The sequence below is a fragment of the Epinephelus fuscoguttatus genome, linkage group LG12 (genome assembly GCF_011397635.1).
Source record: "Epinephelus fuscoguttatus linkage group LG12, E.fuscoguttatus.final_Chr_v1".
Taxonomy (NCBI): domain Eukaryota; kingdom Metazoa; phylum Chordata; class Actinopteri; order Perciformes; family Serranidae; genus Epinephelus; species Epinephelus fuscoguttatus.
Window position 1 is genome coordinate 11,488,297 of NC_064763.1, and position 12,685 is coordinate 11,500,981.

The 12,685-nt window shown below is 41.8% G+C and overlaps 2 protein-coding genes across 3 annotated transcripts; both read left to right on the plus strand.

Moving 5' to 3' along the window:
* The first annotated feature begins 1,445 nt into the window (after positions 1-1,445).
* On the plus strand, positions 1,446-4,607 carry LOC125898158 (uncharacterized). 2 transcript variants are annotated; one of them, XM_049591868.1, is made up of 9 exons: positions 1,446-1,615; positions 2,450-3,164; positions 3,253-3,324; positions 3,411-3,458; positions 3,600-3,622; positions 3,981-4,052; positions 4,135-4,224; positions 4,372-4,443; positions 4,548-4,607. In XM_049591868.1, exons 2-6 carry the CDS (start codon positions 2,456-2,458, stop codon positions 4,047-4,049), a joined length of 921 nt encoding a protein of 306 aa, XP_049447825.1. In that variant the 5' UTR covers positions 1,446-1,615; positions 2,450-2,455; the 3' UTR covers positions 4,050-4,052; positions 4,135-4,224; positions 4,372-4,443; positions 4,548-4,607. The 2 variants fall into 2 exon arrangements, with proteins under 2 accessions (XP_049447825.1, XP_049447824.1); XM_049591867.1 differs by lacking the exon at positions 1,446-1,615 and having other exon boundaries at positions 2,319-3,164.
* Positions 4,608-6,000: 1,393 nt separating this feature from the next.
* LOC125898599 (uncharacterized) lies at positions 6,001-9,032 on the plus strand. The gene is made up of 5 exons (XM_049592439.1): positions 6,001-6,071; positions 6,359-6,916; positions 7,005-7,401; positions 7,489-7,594; positions 8,039-9,032. The coding sequence occupies exons 1-5, from the start codon at positions 6,001-6,003 to the stop codon at positions 8,866-8,868; spliced, it is 1,962 nt and encodes a 653-aa protein (XP_049448396.1). The 3' UTR covers positions 8,869-9,032.
* The last annotated feature ends 3,653 nt before the right edge of the window (positions 9,033-12,685 follow it).

Consider the following 12,685-nt stretch of genomic DNA (forward strand, 5'->3'; position numbering starts at 1 on the left):
GAAACTCTTCAAAATCGCGTTCAAAGTCGTCCATTGCAGCTACTATAGGCTGGAGATATTGCTAGGCTAAATAAACAGCTGAGCTCTGTTTACAGGCTACGCTGTCAGTAGTGTGTGGGCTGGAGACTGGCGGAGCAGAGAGGGGAGGGGGGTCCCCACTCAGTATGGTAAACGAGTATGTGTGTAAAGTTATGGAGTGTGTGTGTTACGCTAGAAGAGTCAGAGTTTGGGACGGAGTGGAGTGTTACCGGAGTTTCTGGAGTGCTCAAATAAATGGGCCTTTTTCCCGAACGCTCCTCTGGTCTCCTGCTCATGAGGAATTCATTACAATATTGTAACATGGCTTAGATTTCTAAATAAACATTCACCTCATCGCTAGATAGACCTACTCCTGAAAAACTCGTGCGCAAGTCTTTTTGTCCCTACGAGCCTGCCGTCATTTACCCGACGGGAGGGGTGAGCGAGTGAGCCCTGCAATCTAGAATTTGGCCACTGATGTCACTGTTTTCAACCCATTTTACACAGTGGCCCTTTAACTACAGCTAGCCTTAGCTGCTAACATAGCTGTATCCCGCACGTTGTGTGGGTGTAAGACGTAATGGCGTTGCGCTGTAATGATAGTGACCTTACCATTTCGTTTTATTGTCTTAATGCATATTAACATTGTGTTCAGAGGTTTATAACATGAAGCTGTGTATGTTAGCAGCCACTATAAACAGTTTACAAGATGTGTTTCATATAAGATAAGGTGCTCAGTGTACAATACAAGTCAATGATAAAAGCAGCCACAATATTGAGTTTATTAGTGAGAAGGCTGTACATGTTATGTTGTTTAATCAGTATTCGTTTGATGTTAGGTCAGTAACAGATGCGTTATGTATCACTTTATTATTTTTGGCTACAATCTGTGCGTGTAGGGAAGTAAACTCAGTTGTACAGCGTAAACAGTCAAGATATCAGCACAGAGAGTCTATACTTATCCAAGACTTTCTTTCTTGTTATATTTGCAGTTGTCCTGTGCAAATAAAGTCAACAAAACCTGAACACGTCGTCATCATTGTACATGTGTAATATATGCTCGTCCCCTTAGCCCAAAGAAAAACCTAAGCCCTTCCCTAGTGCTTACAAAATGATTGAACAAGCCACCCTTATTTTGTATCTCCTGCCCTCTCTTAGATTATTAAGTCCCTTATTGTCTCTTCACACTCAGCTAACAACCATAACTAGCCTGCTGTTTCCTTATTCACAACCATCTTTGAATATTTATTTAATCTCGACCTTCCAAACTCAGATAAGAGTTTCAGAAAATACTGTTTCCGCCCGGTTTCGAACCGGGGACCTTCCGCGGTCCGCGCGGGCGGCGAGTATAGTAGACACTAACTCCCTTAACTTTTCCATTCATTCTCAACGGTAGTTCTTACCCTAACACTGCAATATATATTTTGACCACAAGTGGGATTTTGGTGGCGCTGTTTCCCCCCTTTCTTTACAGTAAGGAGACGTTATCTCTGTGAGTGACAGACAGAACAACAGCAGCAGTAAACAGAGAGCAGTGGGCTTTTTCCATTTCGCGGTGTTTTTTATCACAGTAAACAAAGAGTCATACTCGTCAAACGTAAGTTTTAAGTACAAAATTAACGATTCTCAGATGAGTATTTGGCCAAACTGTATAATATTGCAAAGAGTATGCTCAAGTTTTGTTGTTCTGTCTCGGTCTGTTGTTTGCTAACGTTAACTGTATTACAGTAACGTTAGCTGAGGTTCGGTACGTTACATTAAGGTTATGTGCTGTATGTAAAATTATATGTCAGTGTTAACAATGGCTAATTTTAGTACTTTGCACATGTGAAAGAGCTGTCAATCCCTTTTTCAGTCCCTCTCTTGCTGAGACTGACATGAAATCTTGTTTTATGTGACTCATTCATCATGTTTTGTAACGTGACTTTAAAACTGAGGTCTTTTGTCCCATCGTTTTGTAAGTTCATGAGCAGTTATTGTGAATATTTTGCCACAGTCATATTTTGGGCAGGTTTAGTGTACATTTTGAGTGGGTAAAGAGTCTACATGTTAGAATGAATGAATGAATGAATGAATGATTTTAGTGAAACAGACATTTTGTCATCTCATTTCTTTCATGTTATCTATCTATATGTCTGTCAGTCTGCCTGCCTGCATGTATGTCTATTCATCCACAATTTGTGCATGTGTGTGTATTTTGGGCCTGTGTGTATATGAAAATAGAGTGAAAAAATAGAATTTACCCTTAGGGATTAATAAAGTATATCTCCTTCTATCTTCTTTATCTACCATCCATCTGTGTAATATCAAACATTGTTACCTAGACATTAAAAATGCTGATTGATTAATGTAAACATGAATAACTCTGCTGACGGCAGGATTACATGTTTAATTATTACCATATAATATGCATTGTTTGTGCTGTGCACAGGAGATAATGAAGAAGTCCTTCAGCTTCTTCCCAGGAAGGATGACAGTGTCCTTCAGGAAGGGTCCATCTGGCCATCTGCGGCAGGACCCCTCAGATGAGGCCATGAGAATTAAAAAAAACCCTTCTCTTCAGGACAAGTCTCCCCCTCAGAGACATGACCTTGTGAGGTCTAATGCTCTCACTGCGGTCCTTCAGCGGGGGGGTGATGTGTCGGACCGACAGGAGGTGATGGGGGAGTACATGCTGCAGTTTGGAAAATACAAGGGGAAACCATACAGGTGGCTCCTTGAAAATGATGTCGGCTACACCATCTACCTCATCAATAAGGTAGAAGAGGAGGAGAGAGCTGGGACCTTCAACCCCCAAGGGAACAGCAAGGACAGCCTGCTGTCATTCCTGGACTATGCCAGGAGCTTCCAGGAAATTGAGGACCTGAGGGAGTACCTTCTCTCCAGGAAGCCTGCGCCACCAGTCTCATCAGAGGGGGACAATGTAGTTGGCTTTGGAGCCAGGGCCAAGCACACCTGGAGGCAGATCTGGGAGAGCAGGGAGGACGGTTACGCTGCCTTTATTGTCGGAGTAAAGTGTGTTAAAAACAGCAAGATGTACAACCTGCAGCAGTACCTCCTCCAGCAGCAGAGGGCTGAGTCCTGTCCACCGCCTGCAGAAGTCTCCTCTACATCGGCTGCTTCCACACACACATCTAGATCTCTTGGTCAGTTTACAAAAATATGCAAATACTGATTTAATGTGAACATTAAATGTACCTAACACAATAAATATTACTGTTATTTGTCGCCTAGTGATGGAGGAGGATGAGGAGCTGGAGAGAGCGATGTTAAACCTGCCTCCATCTGAATTTGACATTGAATTCAGTAAGTGGATCTATTGTATTAATTAACAGAGTTTCTTTAAAATGTTACTGTACATGATTAAAGTTTTGTATCACCTGTGCTTTCAGAGCCACCAGCAGAAGTCTCCAGTGCCCCAGCTGTATCTCTATCAACAGGTTTTACTCTATCAGTGTGGAGGAGGATTCTGTTTGAACCAGAATTCACCTGCCATTACTGTTCTGTCAACTAGTTTGTTGTTTTGGCCATGTTCGGCCTGTTCTGATGCTTGTGTTCTTTTACTCTCCTACTAACATAAGGAATTAACATGTCAGCGATGATGGTAAGTGCTTTGTTTTTTTTTTTGCATGCTTTTTTCAGTCTGTCATAGGATAGGTCTGTCATATAAGGATGTGGCATGTTAAAAATGTAGCTCAGATACAGGTTAACATGCCACATCTTTGACTGACAGGTGATGTGTGTACTATAGTTTATTAATGTTGTTTCTGTGCTTTACCTGTTTGCAAACACTTTAAAGCTTTTGTTTTGTCTATTTAAAATAATGGCAATTCACAATTTAGTAAAACTGGATGTTTTTAGTCTGTACCAGCAGTTACTACAGAAACAACAGGTAAAGACACATTGTTAAGCTTAAACAAACTTGACTGTGTGAGGAAAATGACATTGAATTGTTTTTACAGCTCACAGGACAAAGCCAACAGCTACAGCTACTGTTTCCAGACCTGCTGAGCCTAGTGACCCCCCTGTGAAAGGTTATTTTAGTTCTTTACTTCACACTTTAAATTATCTTGAATGTCGTGAACTTTCTTGTTTTTTTTTCTTTTAATCCTACAGCTACAGTGAAGACCCCACTGCCAGTCCCTCCTCAGCTGCTTGCCATTGCTCCACAACTAGAAGAGCAGACGCCCAAAGTGTTTAGACAAAGTATGTCATCCTCTTATACTACCAGTGTATCTCAGATATTGATCAGTTTCATTCTGACAAATCAAATGTGTTAAATAATGTGAAGTAAATACGACATCCGGTGTCTGTTAAGGTTTTATACAATTTTTGTTGCAACTTTTTTAAAAGCACATGAAAAGCCAGTCTCCCACAGTTCATCTTCTGGGCCTGGGATAACAGCAGCTCCATGTCTTCCTGAAGGTAAATGTTTTATTTTCTTACATGCTGTGAGACAGAATATCTTAATTTTCATAAGTAATCTGTATGTCTCACTTGCCTGTCCTGTTTGTATCTCACCATCCCAGATTCATCATTACAGAATATTGCCCCTGTGGAAGCACAAATAGACACTGTCCTTGATGAAGGTATTTATTTTTGTGACACTGTTTTAATCATAGAAAAAAAGATAATAACACGCACATCCCAAAGAAATATTGAAAGGGTGCTGGATCATAAACTTCTAACATGCATCAAAAAAGGAAAAAATAACGCATGAGCTCTTCCTCAGACTTGTAATGGGTACAAGTCTGAGGAAGAACCTGCGTTTGTTTGAAACGTCACTTGACACAAAATAAATCATGGATTAATGGGAGCTCTATCAGTGTGCGGATCATTTTTTCCTTTATTGATGCATTGTTTTAACCATAGCAGTCACTGGTACAGAGGTCTCTTCCTTTTTCTCTTATTGTGTATATACTGTAGTTTTTTGTTGTGTTTTAACAGCTTGCCATGTCCAGCACCTCCTGTCCCATTAGATGCCCCACACCAGCCTGCAGCCTCTGTCCCAGGCCATGATCAAGATGTTGCACAGTGGAACTGCTCCCAGCAGCAGAAGATCTGGATGAAGACTGAGATGGAGCGTTGGGGCTCTGGCCGGTCACGTCCAGTACGTCACCTGATGAACATGCTGTCCCTGTGGCGTTATCCACCTCAGCCTGAGCTCATCGACTCAATCTCTGAGCTGCCCTCACCAAAGTACTTTCAGCTTCATCCATTTTTCATCTGGAAGCCAGAGCACACAATCATGGAGAGGGTTAGAAACAATTACATCTTGCCCTGTCTTTATGGCTGTCCCAACCCTCAGGTAGCTTCCTCTGGCGTCGGAAGGCCCAGAGTCGTCATTGGCACCAGCGGACAGTATTATATTTTAGCCTCGCGCTCACCTGCAAGGCTTGTAAAAGTACTGGCATGCTGACAAGCCGCAGTGGCTGGAGAAGCTACCAGAGCGCTTCAGCAACATTGTGCCAGCTTTCCTGACACACAAAGGCCATCTGCAAGTCTGTGATGGACGAGATGAGACGCAGCGGCAGATCACCAGAGGACATGTCCAAGCAGCTGACGGAGGCACTTCATCTTAAATATGAGAGAGCTCACCTGGCCTACCTGCTGAGTGTGCAGAACGTCAGGGACGGTGAAGCAGGAGTCACGGCCAGAGAACCATCACTGGGCTCCTCAGACAGGCAGATACTCCTGCGCCATTTGGTGGATACTCAGATGCAGATGGCTGGTGCGGAGTGTCTGTTTCATCTCACTACCTTGTCGATTGCCTGGTCCGAGAGTATCAGCGCCAGGAGCAGCTCCTCACTCTGCTGCTTCAAGGTACCTTTGGACAGGCACTGAGGGCAGATCACACCCGCAAAGTAGCTAGGAAGGTTGTGCTGTCGTCTGGCACCATGTCTTCCTATGCTATTATGAACGAACTGGATGATCCTGAGCTGGGTGATGCTGCAGTCTGAGTGTGATAGGTCCCTTTATACCATGTATGAGGGTCTGTCGCAACGCTACACTGCAGCAGGAGTGCAGAAGGCAAACTTCCAGTGGGTTGACAGGTATAAAGAATAAGTTTCAATTGAAAACATTATTTTAGTATTTTAACTTGTTGTACATCACATATTTTTTAAATGCTGTTTTTGTGTTGTTGTTTTTTTCTTTTGTTTTTTTTTTTGCACAGCTTATATAGTAATTGACGTTTTGTTAGGCCAAATACATACCAAAAATAAAAGAGACAATTTACTGCAAGAAAACTTGCAGTAAATTGTTTTATATTGTGAATAAGACCCATTTTGTACAGAACAAATTGTAAGATACAGGTATTTTTGTCTTTTCAATGTTTTAGGGACTGCTGTGCTGCCTTTAAGGTCCTGCAACCTGGGGCTCAGGATCACATCTCATGGGACTGCTGGAGGACCTCAGAGGCCATCGTGGCACAAGCGACCTCTGGAAACCTGGCAAACAACAGTGCCTCAAGACTCAAGTTTAACCAAGACATCACCATCAAGTTAGACTTGTTTCACTGCATGCGCCGGTTTACCAGAGAGTGTGTGTCAGAACACCATTCCCTTTATAGTTCCTTTTGCCAGTTCCTCTCTGCAGCATTCGTTGTGGTGGACCAGGGTGACCTCAAGAGGCTCCAGGAGGCGTACAAGTTCTGCAAAATCTCTCCTGCTAACCCCACCAAGCAGCACATCAGAGAGCACTGTAGAACGAAGGTGCCACAGCCCAGAGAACTGCTGCAGAGGGTAGAAGATGTTTTACATCATTTCTACCTGGCAAAGGACAGCAACGATGTGCCCCTCTTCAAGGCCTCCATGTTGAGGGTGTGGAGGATTCAGCGCATCCACATCCTGAGAGGCTGCCTGAGCGACCCTGAGGTCAAGGAGGGAATCCTATACAGGTATGGTGGCACCTTGCAGCTCAATAACACCAAGGGCGCAGGAGCTGCTGTACCTATTTGGATTCCCGTGAGAGGCACATCTCAGCAGGAGGGCTTCCACTCACCAAGCCCAGTGGGTGACAGGAAACCGGGTTTCCTGTGAGCTCTTCCAGGCCCAGGCATTGACTGGAGTGGTGAGGTGGAACTTTCAGCGGCTGGTGGACCTGAAGCAGCCTGGTGTCGAGCTGCCAGCTGTGTTTGACCCCCTGTTGATTACACAGCTAAACACAGCCTCTGTCAGAGTGACAGGGAGGGCCAAATATGCAGCTCTGCAGGCATTAAACAGGGACACAGGGGAGAGATTTGGGCTGCAGTATCTAGAGCCAGGCTGTCGTCCGGTTGTTTTAGACTGGGACAAACACAGGACACAAGTCAACACTGAAGCTGCTGAAGTCGTGGAGATGGAGGATCACTTCTCTGCTGCTGCAGTGAGCACAGACTCTCAGGTAATCCAGGTTAATCACTCAGACAGATTGAAGAAATCACTATACAGACAGATTGAAGAAATCACTATACTTGATTCTATATTTCAGGAGCCCAGTGATGATGGAGTTGGACCAGTGCCAGTCCTGTCTTCTCAACAGTGCTCTGCAGAAGTTTCCAAGTCCCAGCAGCCACTGATACCAGCTTCTGCCACAGGTAAACCAGAGACTCAGACTTTGATGTATACAGGTCATTTGATGTATACAGGTCATTTAAATTACCCACTTACCATCCCTCACACAGGCCTCACTGTTAAAAAAGACTTGGACACTGTGGTTGGAATTTATTTCATGACAGTGATATTAATATATTGTACATTAACAACTATTATTGACCGAGTGTATGCAGAATTTAAAAACTATGGAAAAAATTTGATTGTCACAAATTGAACTGTTTGTTATTTCAAACAACTTCTCACAAATGCCGCATACACATTTTTTATCCATGTTGCTTTTTTTCCCAGTAAAATTTGCTTGTAATTGTAACTTTAGACGACAGGACTGTGCCTAACCATGTTACAATGTGACTGTATTATCATAATCTTAGTCATTCAAAGCTAGACAAAAAAACAGGATAATAAACATATGCTTTATTGTTTAGACCTGCCAGGGGTAGCGCCATTGCCCATAGCCTCCTCTCCCCGGGCCGCCCGCACTGGACCAATAAAGACGGGAGGTCTCATTCAGGTCCTGGACCACAGCCAGTGGACAGGGGCTATGAGATCTGCCATCGACGGGCTCCTGTACAAGCACCATGGGGCCAAGGACATCCTAAAACGGGTGGATGCAGACTATGCTGCCATGGTTCAGCAAGCATGCAACGACCCCAACAGCCTTCTCCATCCCACCACATGCCAACATATCTCCAGATATGTTAAACACCTGGCAAAATTAAAAAACACAAGCTCCTCCCTCAATACCAGCCCAGAGAAGGTATTTGAGACACAACAGTTGTGGCAGAGTTTGGCCACAGGCAGCGAAACAGTCAGTGTGCCTGTTGTGACTTTGCCCCCTGCCACGTTCAACCCTCCACCTGTGGCTCCCCCCCAGGAGGAGTCAGTGAGCCGAGCCACAGTGGAGAAGATTGTTGAAGACATTCTAGGGAAACAGCAACAACAGCAGGAGCAGCAGGAGCAGCAGAAGGAGAAGAAGACCAGGAACTGTCTAGCCTGCGGTCAGCCAAAGTCCCGGTATCTCGGCGACGGCTCTTCTATTCATTTTTTTTACCAGTCGAAAACAGTAAAGTACTTCTACTGCTCCACTAAGGTGTTTAACACGACTTTGCTGCATCTCCTTTCTTTGAGCGGGAGCTGGAGGCGGCCAAACAGAGGTCGGCTGAGTGGAGGAAGGTGGCAGAGGAGAGGGCAAAGAGGAAGAGTGAGGTGCAGCTGCCAAAAGGTCGTCTGTGCAGGTTCTGCCACCGGCCTCTAAAGCAGGGCCCTGACAGCCCTCATATCCACACCAGCTTCCCCGGGGTGCCGGGGAAATACATCTACTGCCCCTCCAGAGTGTTTTCCCTGTACAAGGAGCAGGGCATGGTGAGGAAGATGAGCTGGAGGGACTTCCAACAGTCTGCCTTCTTCACGGCTGAAAGGGACAGATGGGTGAGAAGAGGAAGTGACTGTGAACCCATAGTCACTTTACACTGTAAACTCCAAAAATACCCTCACACGCACATACAATAGGGTTTTCCCTATTATTATTATTATTATTGTTATTATTATTGTTATTATCATCATTATTATTATTATTATTATAATTATTATTATTATCATCACCATCATTATATTATTATTATTACTATTATAATATAATTATTATTATTATCATCGCCATTATTATTATTATTATTATTATTATTATTATTATATTATCATTATATTATTATCATTACTATTATATTATTATTGTTATTATTATCATCATTATATTATTATTCTTATCATCATCATCATTACTATTATTGTTATTATTATAACAAGTGAATATTGACTGATAAGTGTTCCAGCACTAATTTTGTAAATAGGTTTTTGGAGAAACTTTGTACAGTATATATATATATGTTGTATATTTCTTTCACTGTTAATGTGTTTTATATCTTTATATCTTAAGTTTTCAATAAGTATTTTTTATTATTATGTGTTTATTGTTAATAAAATATCTTGAAAGCATCACTCTGACTGTCTTATTAGAGGTAGTAAGTGATAGAAAATATATATTTATATTCATGTGCTCAGCTGTACAAATATTTGTAATATAAATTTACTATTTTACCTTAATAGAAGTAAAACTGTAGCATGATTTAGCATCTTATTTGCATAATTATTCAAAGGGTGTTTCTTGATTCTGTGCCTTGATGTGAAGCACTTTGTGTTAGTATTAGTATCACTATTGTTACTGCTATTTATTAGTTCAGTTCACGTTTTACCAATAGCAGCATGATGAAATAGCATTATTGTCTAACCCTTTAAATCATAAGGTCCTGTTATCATAATCTTAAAAAATAATTGTGTCGGCATGGGTTTTACTGGCCACATACGTGTACGTGCACATATTAGGAATTTGACTCATTTTTTTATAGGTGTCAATGTCTGTACACAGAATAGACATACAGATAAAAACGTGTGTCCAAGCAGTCAGTCCTCTCTCCTCCCCCTGGACAGCAGTGTATCAGAGCAGACAGCAAAGGCTGCTGAATAAAAAAGAATAACTAATGTAATATGTTGCTTTATGTACATGAGGTAGGTGGATGTAAAGGTATGAAACTATACGCTGTTTAAAGCATGCTTGGATTATGTTTGTATTCAGCATGTTTTTAAACTATAAAAATGTGTCTCAATACACACTGCATACAAACAATAATATCAATAATAATGTTAATAAGAAAATCCCTATAATTTGCTCAAAATCTGTTCGTAATTTTCACTTTAAACATTTTAAGAGGTTAAATGCAGTTGTTTTGTGTTATGCAGACACAATGTAGCAAAATATTTTAAGCCAAATATGGGGAGCTTTGTTTGGGTGCAGTGGGATTCGAACCGCACCTCTCTGTGAAGGGCTTCTGGCCGCTGAAAAGTCCTCTACACCTATCCGCGGCTGGCCTCCGCGTGTGAGGCGAACGTGATAACCACTACACTACGGAAACTCACGCACAACCAAAACCGTGCACGCGCAAACAAAGGTAGCCTTGATATGAATATGCAGGTCATTTCTGTTTCTATCATCCAAATATTAATCAAACAAAAACAAGGCCGCTAATTTACGACTTCAAAACACTACCGCCCGGTTTCGAACCAAGACCTTTCGCACGTGAGGCGAACGGTATAACCACTACATCGAGGAAACTTGTGCACACGTGAGCGCGGAGATATATTCAACATAGATGTAATTAGGTTTGAGAAGTTTTGTTCGGTTAAATTTTGTCTATAACACATTTAACGAACAAACAAAACAAGGCGAAGCAGCGACAGTCGCGCAGCAGCAGAATTTGAGTTTGAAAAACATAGAAAAGCAGCTGAAAGTTTGTAAGATGTAAGATGTAAAATGTGTGTATCAAACGCTCACCGGTGTCTGAAGACGGTTTGTAGTTCGGACTCTTTCCGTTAAAATGGTTTATAACGGTGACTCAGTTCGACGGTGGCGTCCACGGAAAGTTCAACAAACACGGCAGCAGAATAATACACGATCCGCTTTGTCCTCTTCACCACTGCAAATGTCTTCACCAAAACACAGATCAATACACTGACCGACCAGGGTCAGTCACGGTTCACCTGTACAGGTGAGAGCGCCACCTGCTGCTCGTGATGGTCAGCACAGGTGTGAGCTGGAACTGAAGTAATTTATAAACCAAACAAAATGTCTGCGGCCTCGTGCCTACGACCGAATCACAGCCGTGACGATATCACAGTACAACATCACTCCCTCTCGTGTGATATTGCTTAATTCTATGTTTCTGAATGTAACATACTCATTTATAAAGTGTTTAATCTAGCATAGTGCACATATTTGTAATTTTTTTTTTTACACACATACAGACTTAGGGCAGCAAACATATTTTTATTCTAAATATCTTTCATATCATTTCATTTCTACTGTATATCTACGTAGCCTAAATTTATTTCATACTCTCATTTCTCAATCTCTGTTCTTTATAATGGAGTAACGTTACGAATCACAGTTTTCCTTCGAGGATCAATAAAGTATTCCTGATTCAGATTCTAATTGACGTAATTTGACAGTGTAATTATATTGTAATCGTAAAACCAAAACGTTAAGCAAAATTTTAAATGCTGGACTTTTACTTTTTTCCTGAGTGATCTCTACTTTAATGCCAAAGGCTCGTCCTCGTGGGATTTAGACCGCAGACCCTGCACCGTTGTGAGCATTTACACTTACATACACATTCTCTGCAGTTACACCTCTAAAACACTAGGCTGCGGCAGAGTTTCTGTGAGGTGCTGTAAAGTTTAGCTGATTCAAAACACATATTAAACACACATTAAACACTCATTAAACATGGCTTAATAGAGACAATCTCAAACACAAGTGCACAAATCAGCTTCACTATAAATCGCAGAACTGACAGACAAACACTTGTCTTTATCTGGACACATTTCCCCACAAATACAACATGCTAACGTTATTAGCACAAGTCTATGGCATTTTACAACAGCTGTCTTATACTAAACAAGTTTTCCATTTTACATTGTATAAATTAGCCTAGCAGCTAGCAGAGATTTCCTCTGCTCATATTAAGCCAGGATAAATGACTTAAAATACTTTTTTTTGTGGAGGCTTTATTGTCTTCACAATTTATTGTTTTTTATCTGTGAAATTAAAGTAAATAAAAGCTTTGTTTCCACTGAGGGAAATGGTTTCAGCTTACAGAATAGACAGGAGGTCTGCATCACTGTGACGTGTATTTGTGGGGGGCGTACATGTCAGTCATTATACTTGTGCGTCAGCTCAACTCAGCCAATAAAAGGGTCTTAAAATCAATTCTGAAGCTCACAGGGAGTGTAAAAAGCTAACGTTAGGTTATAAAGGAACACTGGTCACATGACTCAACGTGACCACCACACAGAGGCTGTAAAGCTGTGATCGACATGATGATGGTCTGTGGTCTTATTTAGCCACTTGTTAGCAATGGTCTTTTTATAGACACATAGAAGCATCAAAACTCATGAGTTTGGTATTTACTGATGTAACTTATGTTGTAGAACAAAACATGAAAGTCTCTTTAGCTCGT

Bases quoted from the DNA above. Each gene is read 5' to 3' on its own strand.
- LOC125898599 (XM_049592439.1), top strand. From the start codon at position 6,001: ATGTATGAGGGTCTGTCGCAACGCTACACTGCAGCAGGAGTGCAGAAG. The intron at 6,917-7,004 runs GTATGGTGGCAC...ACATCTCAGCAG, and splicing joins AAGGAGGGAATCCTATACAG to GAGGGCTTCCACTCACCAAG. The intron at 7,402-7,488 runs GTAATCCAGGTT...TCTATATTTCAG, and splicing joins CAGTGAGCACAGACTCTCAG to GAGCCCAGTGATGATGGAGT.
- LOC125898158 (XM_049591867.1), top strand. From the start codon at position 2,426: ATGCATTGTTTGTGCTGTGCACAGGAGATAATGAAGAAGTCCTTCAGC. The intron at 3,325-3,410 runs GTAAGTGGATCT...CTGTGCTTTCAG, and splicing joins TGAATTTGACATTGAATTCA to AGCCACCAGCAGAAGTCTCC. The intron at 3,459-3,599 runs GTTTTACTCTAT...TACTAACATAAG, and splicing joins AGCTGTATCTCTATCAACAG to GAATTAACATGTCAGCGATG.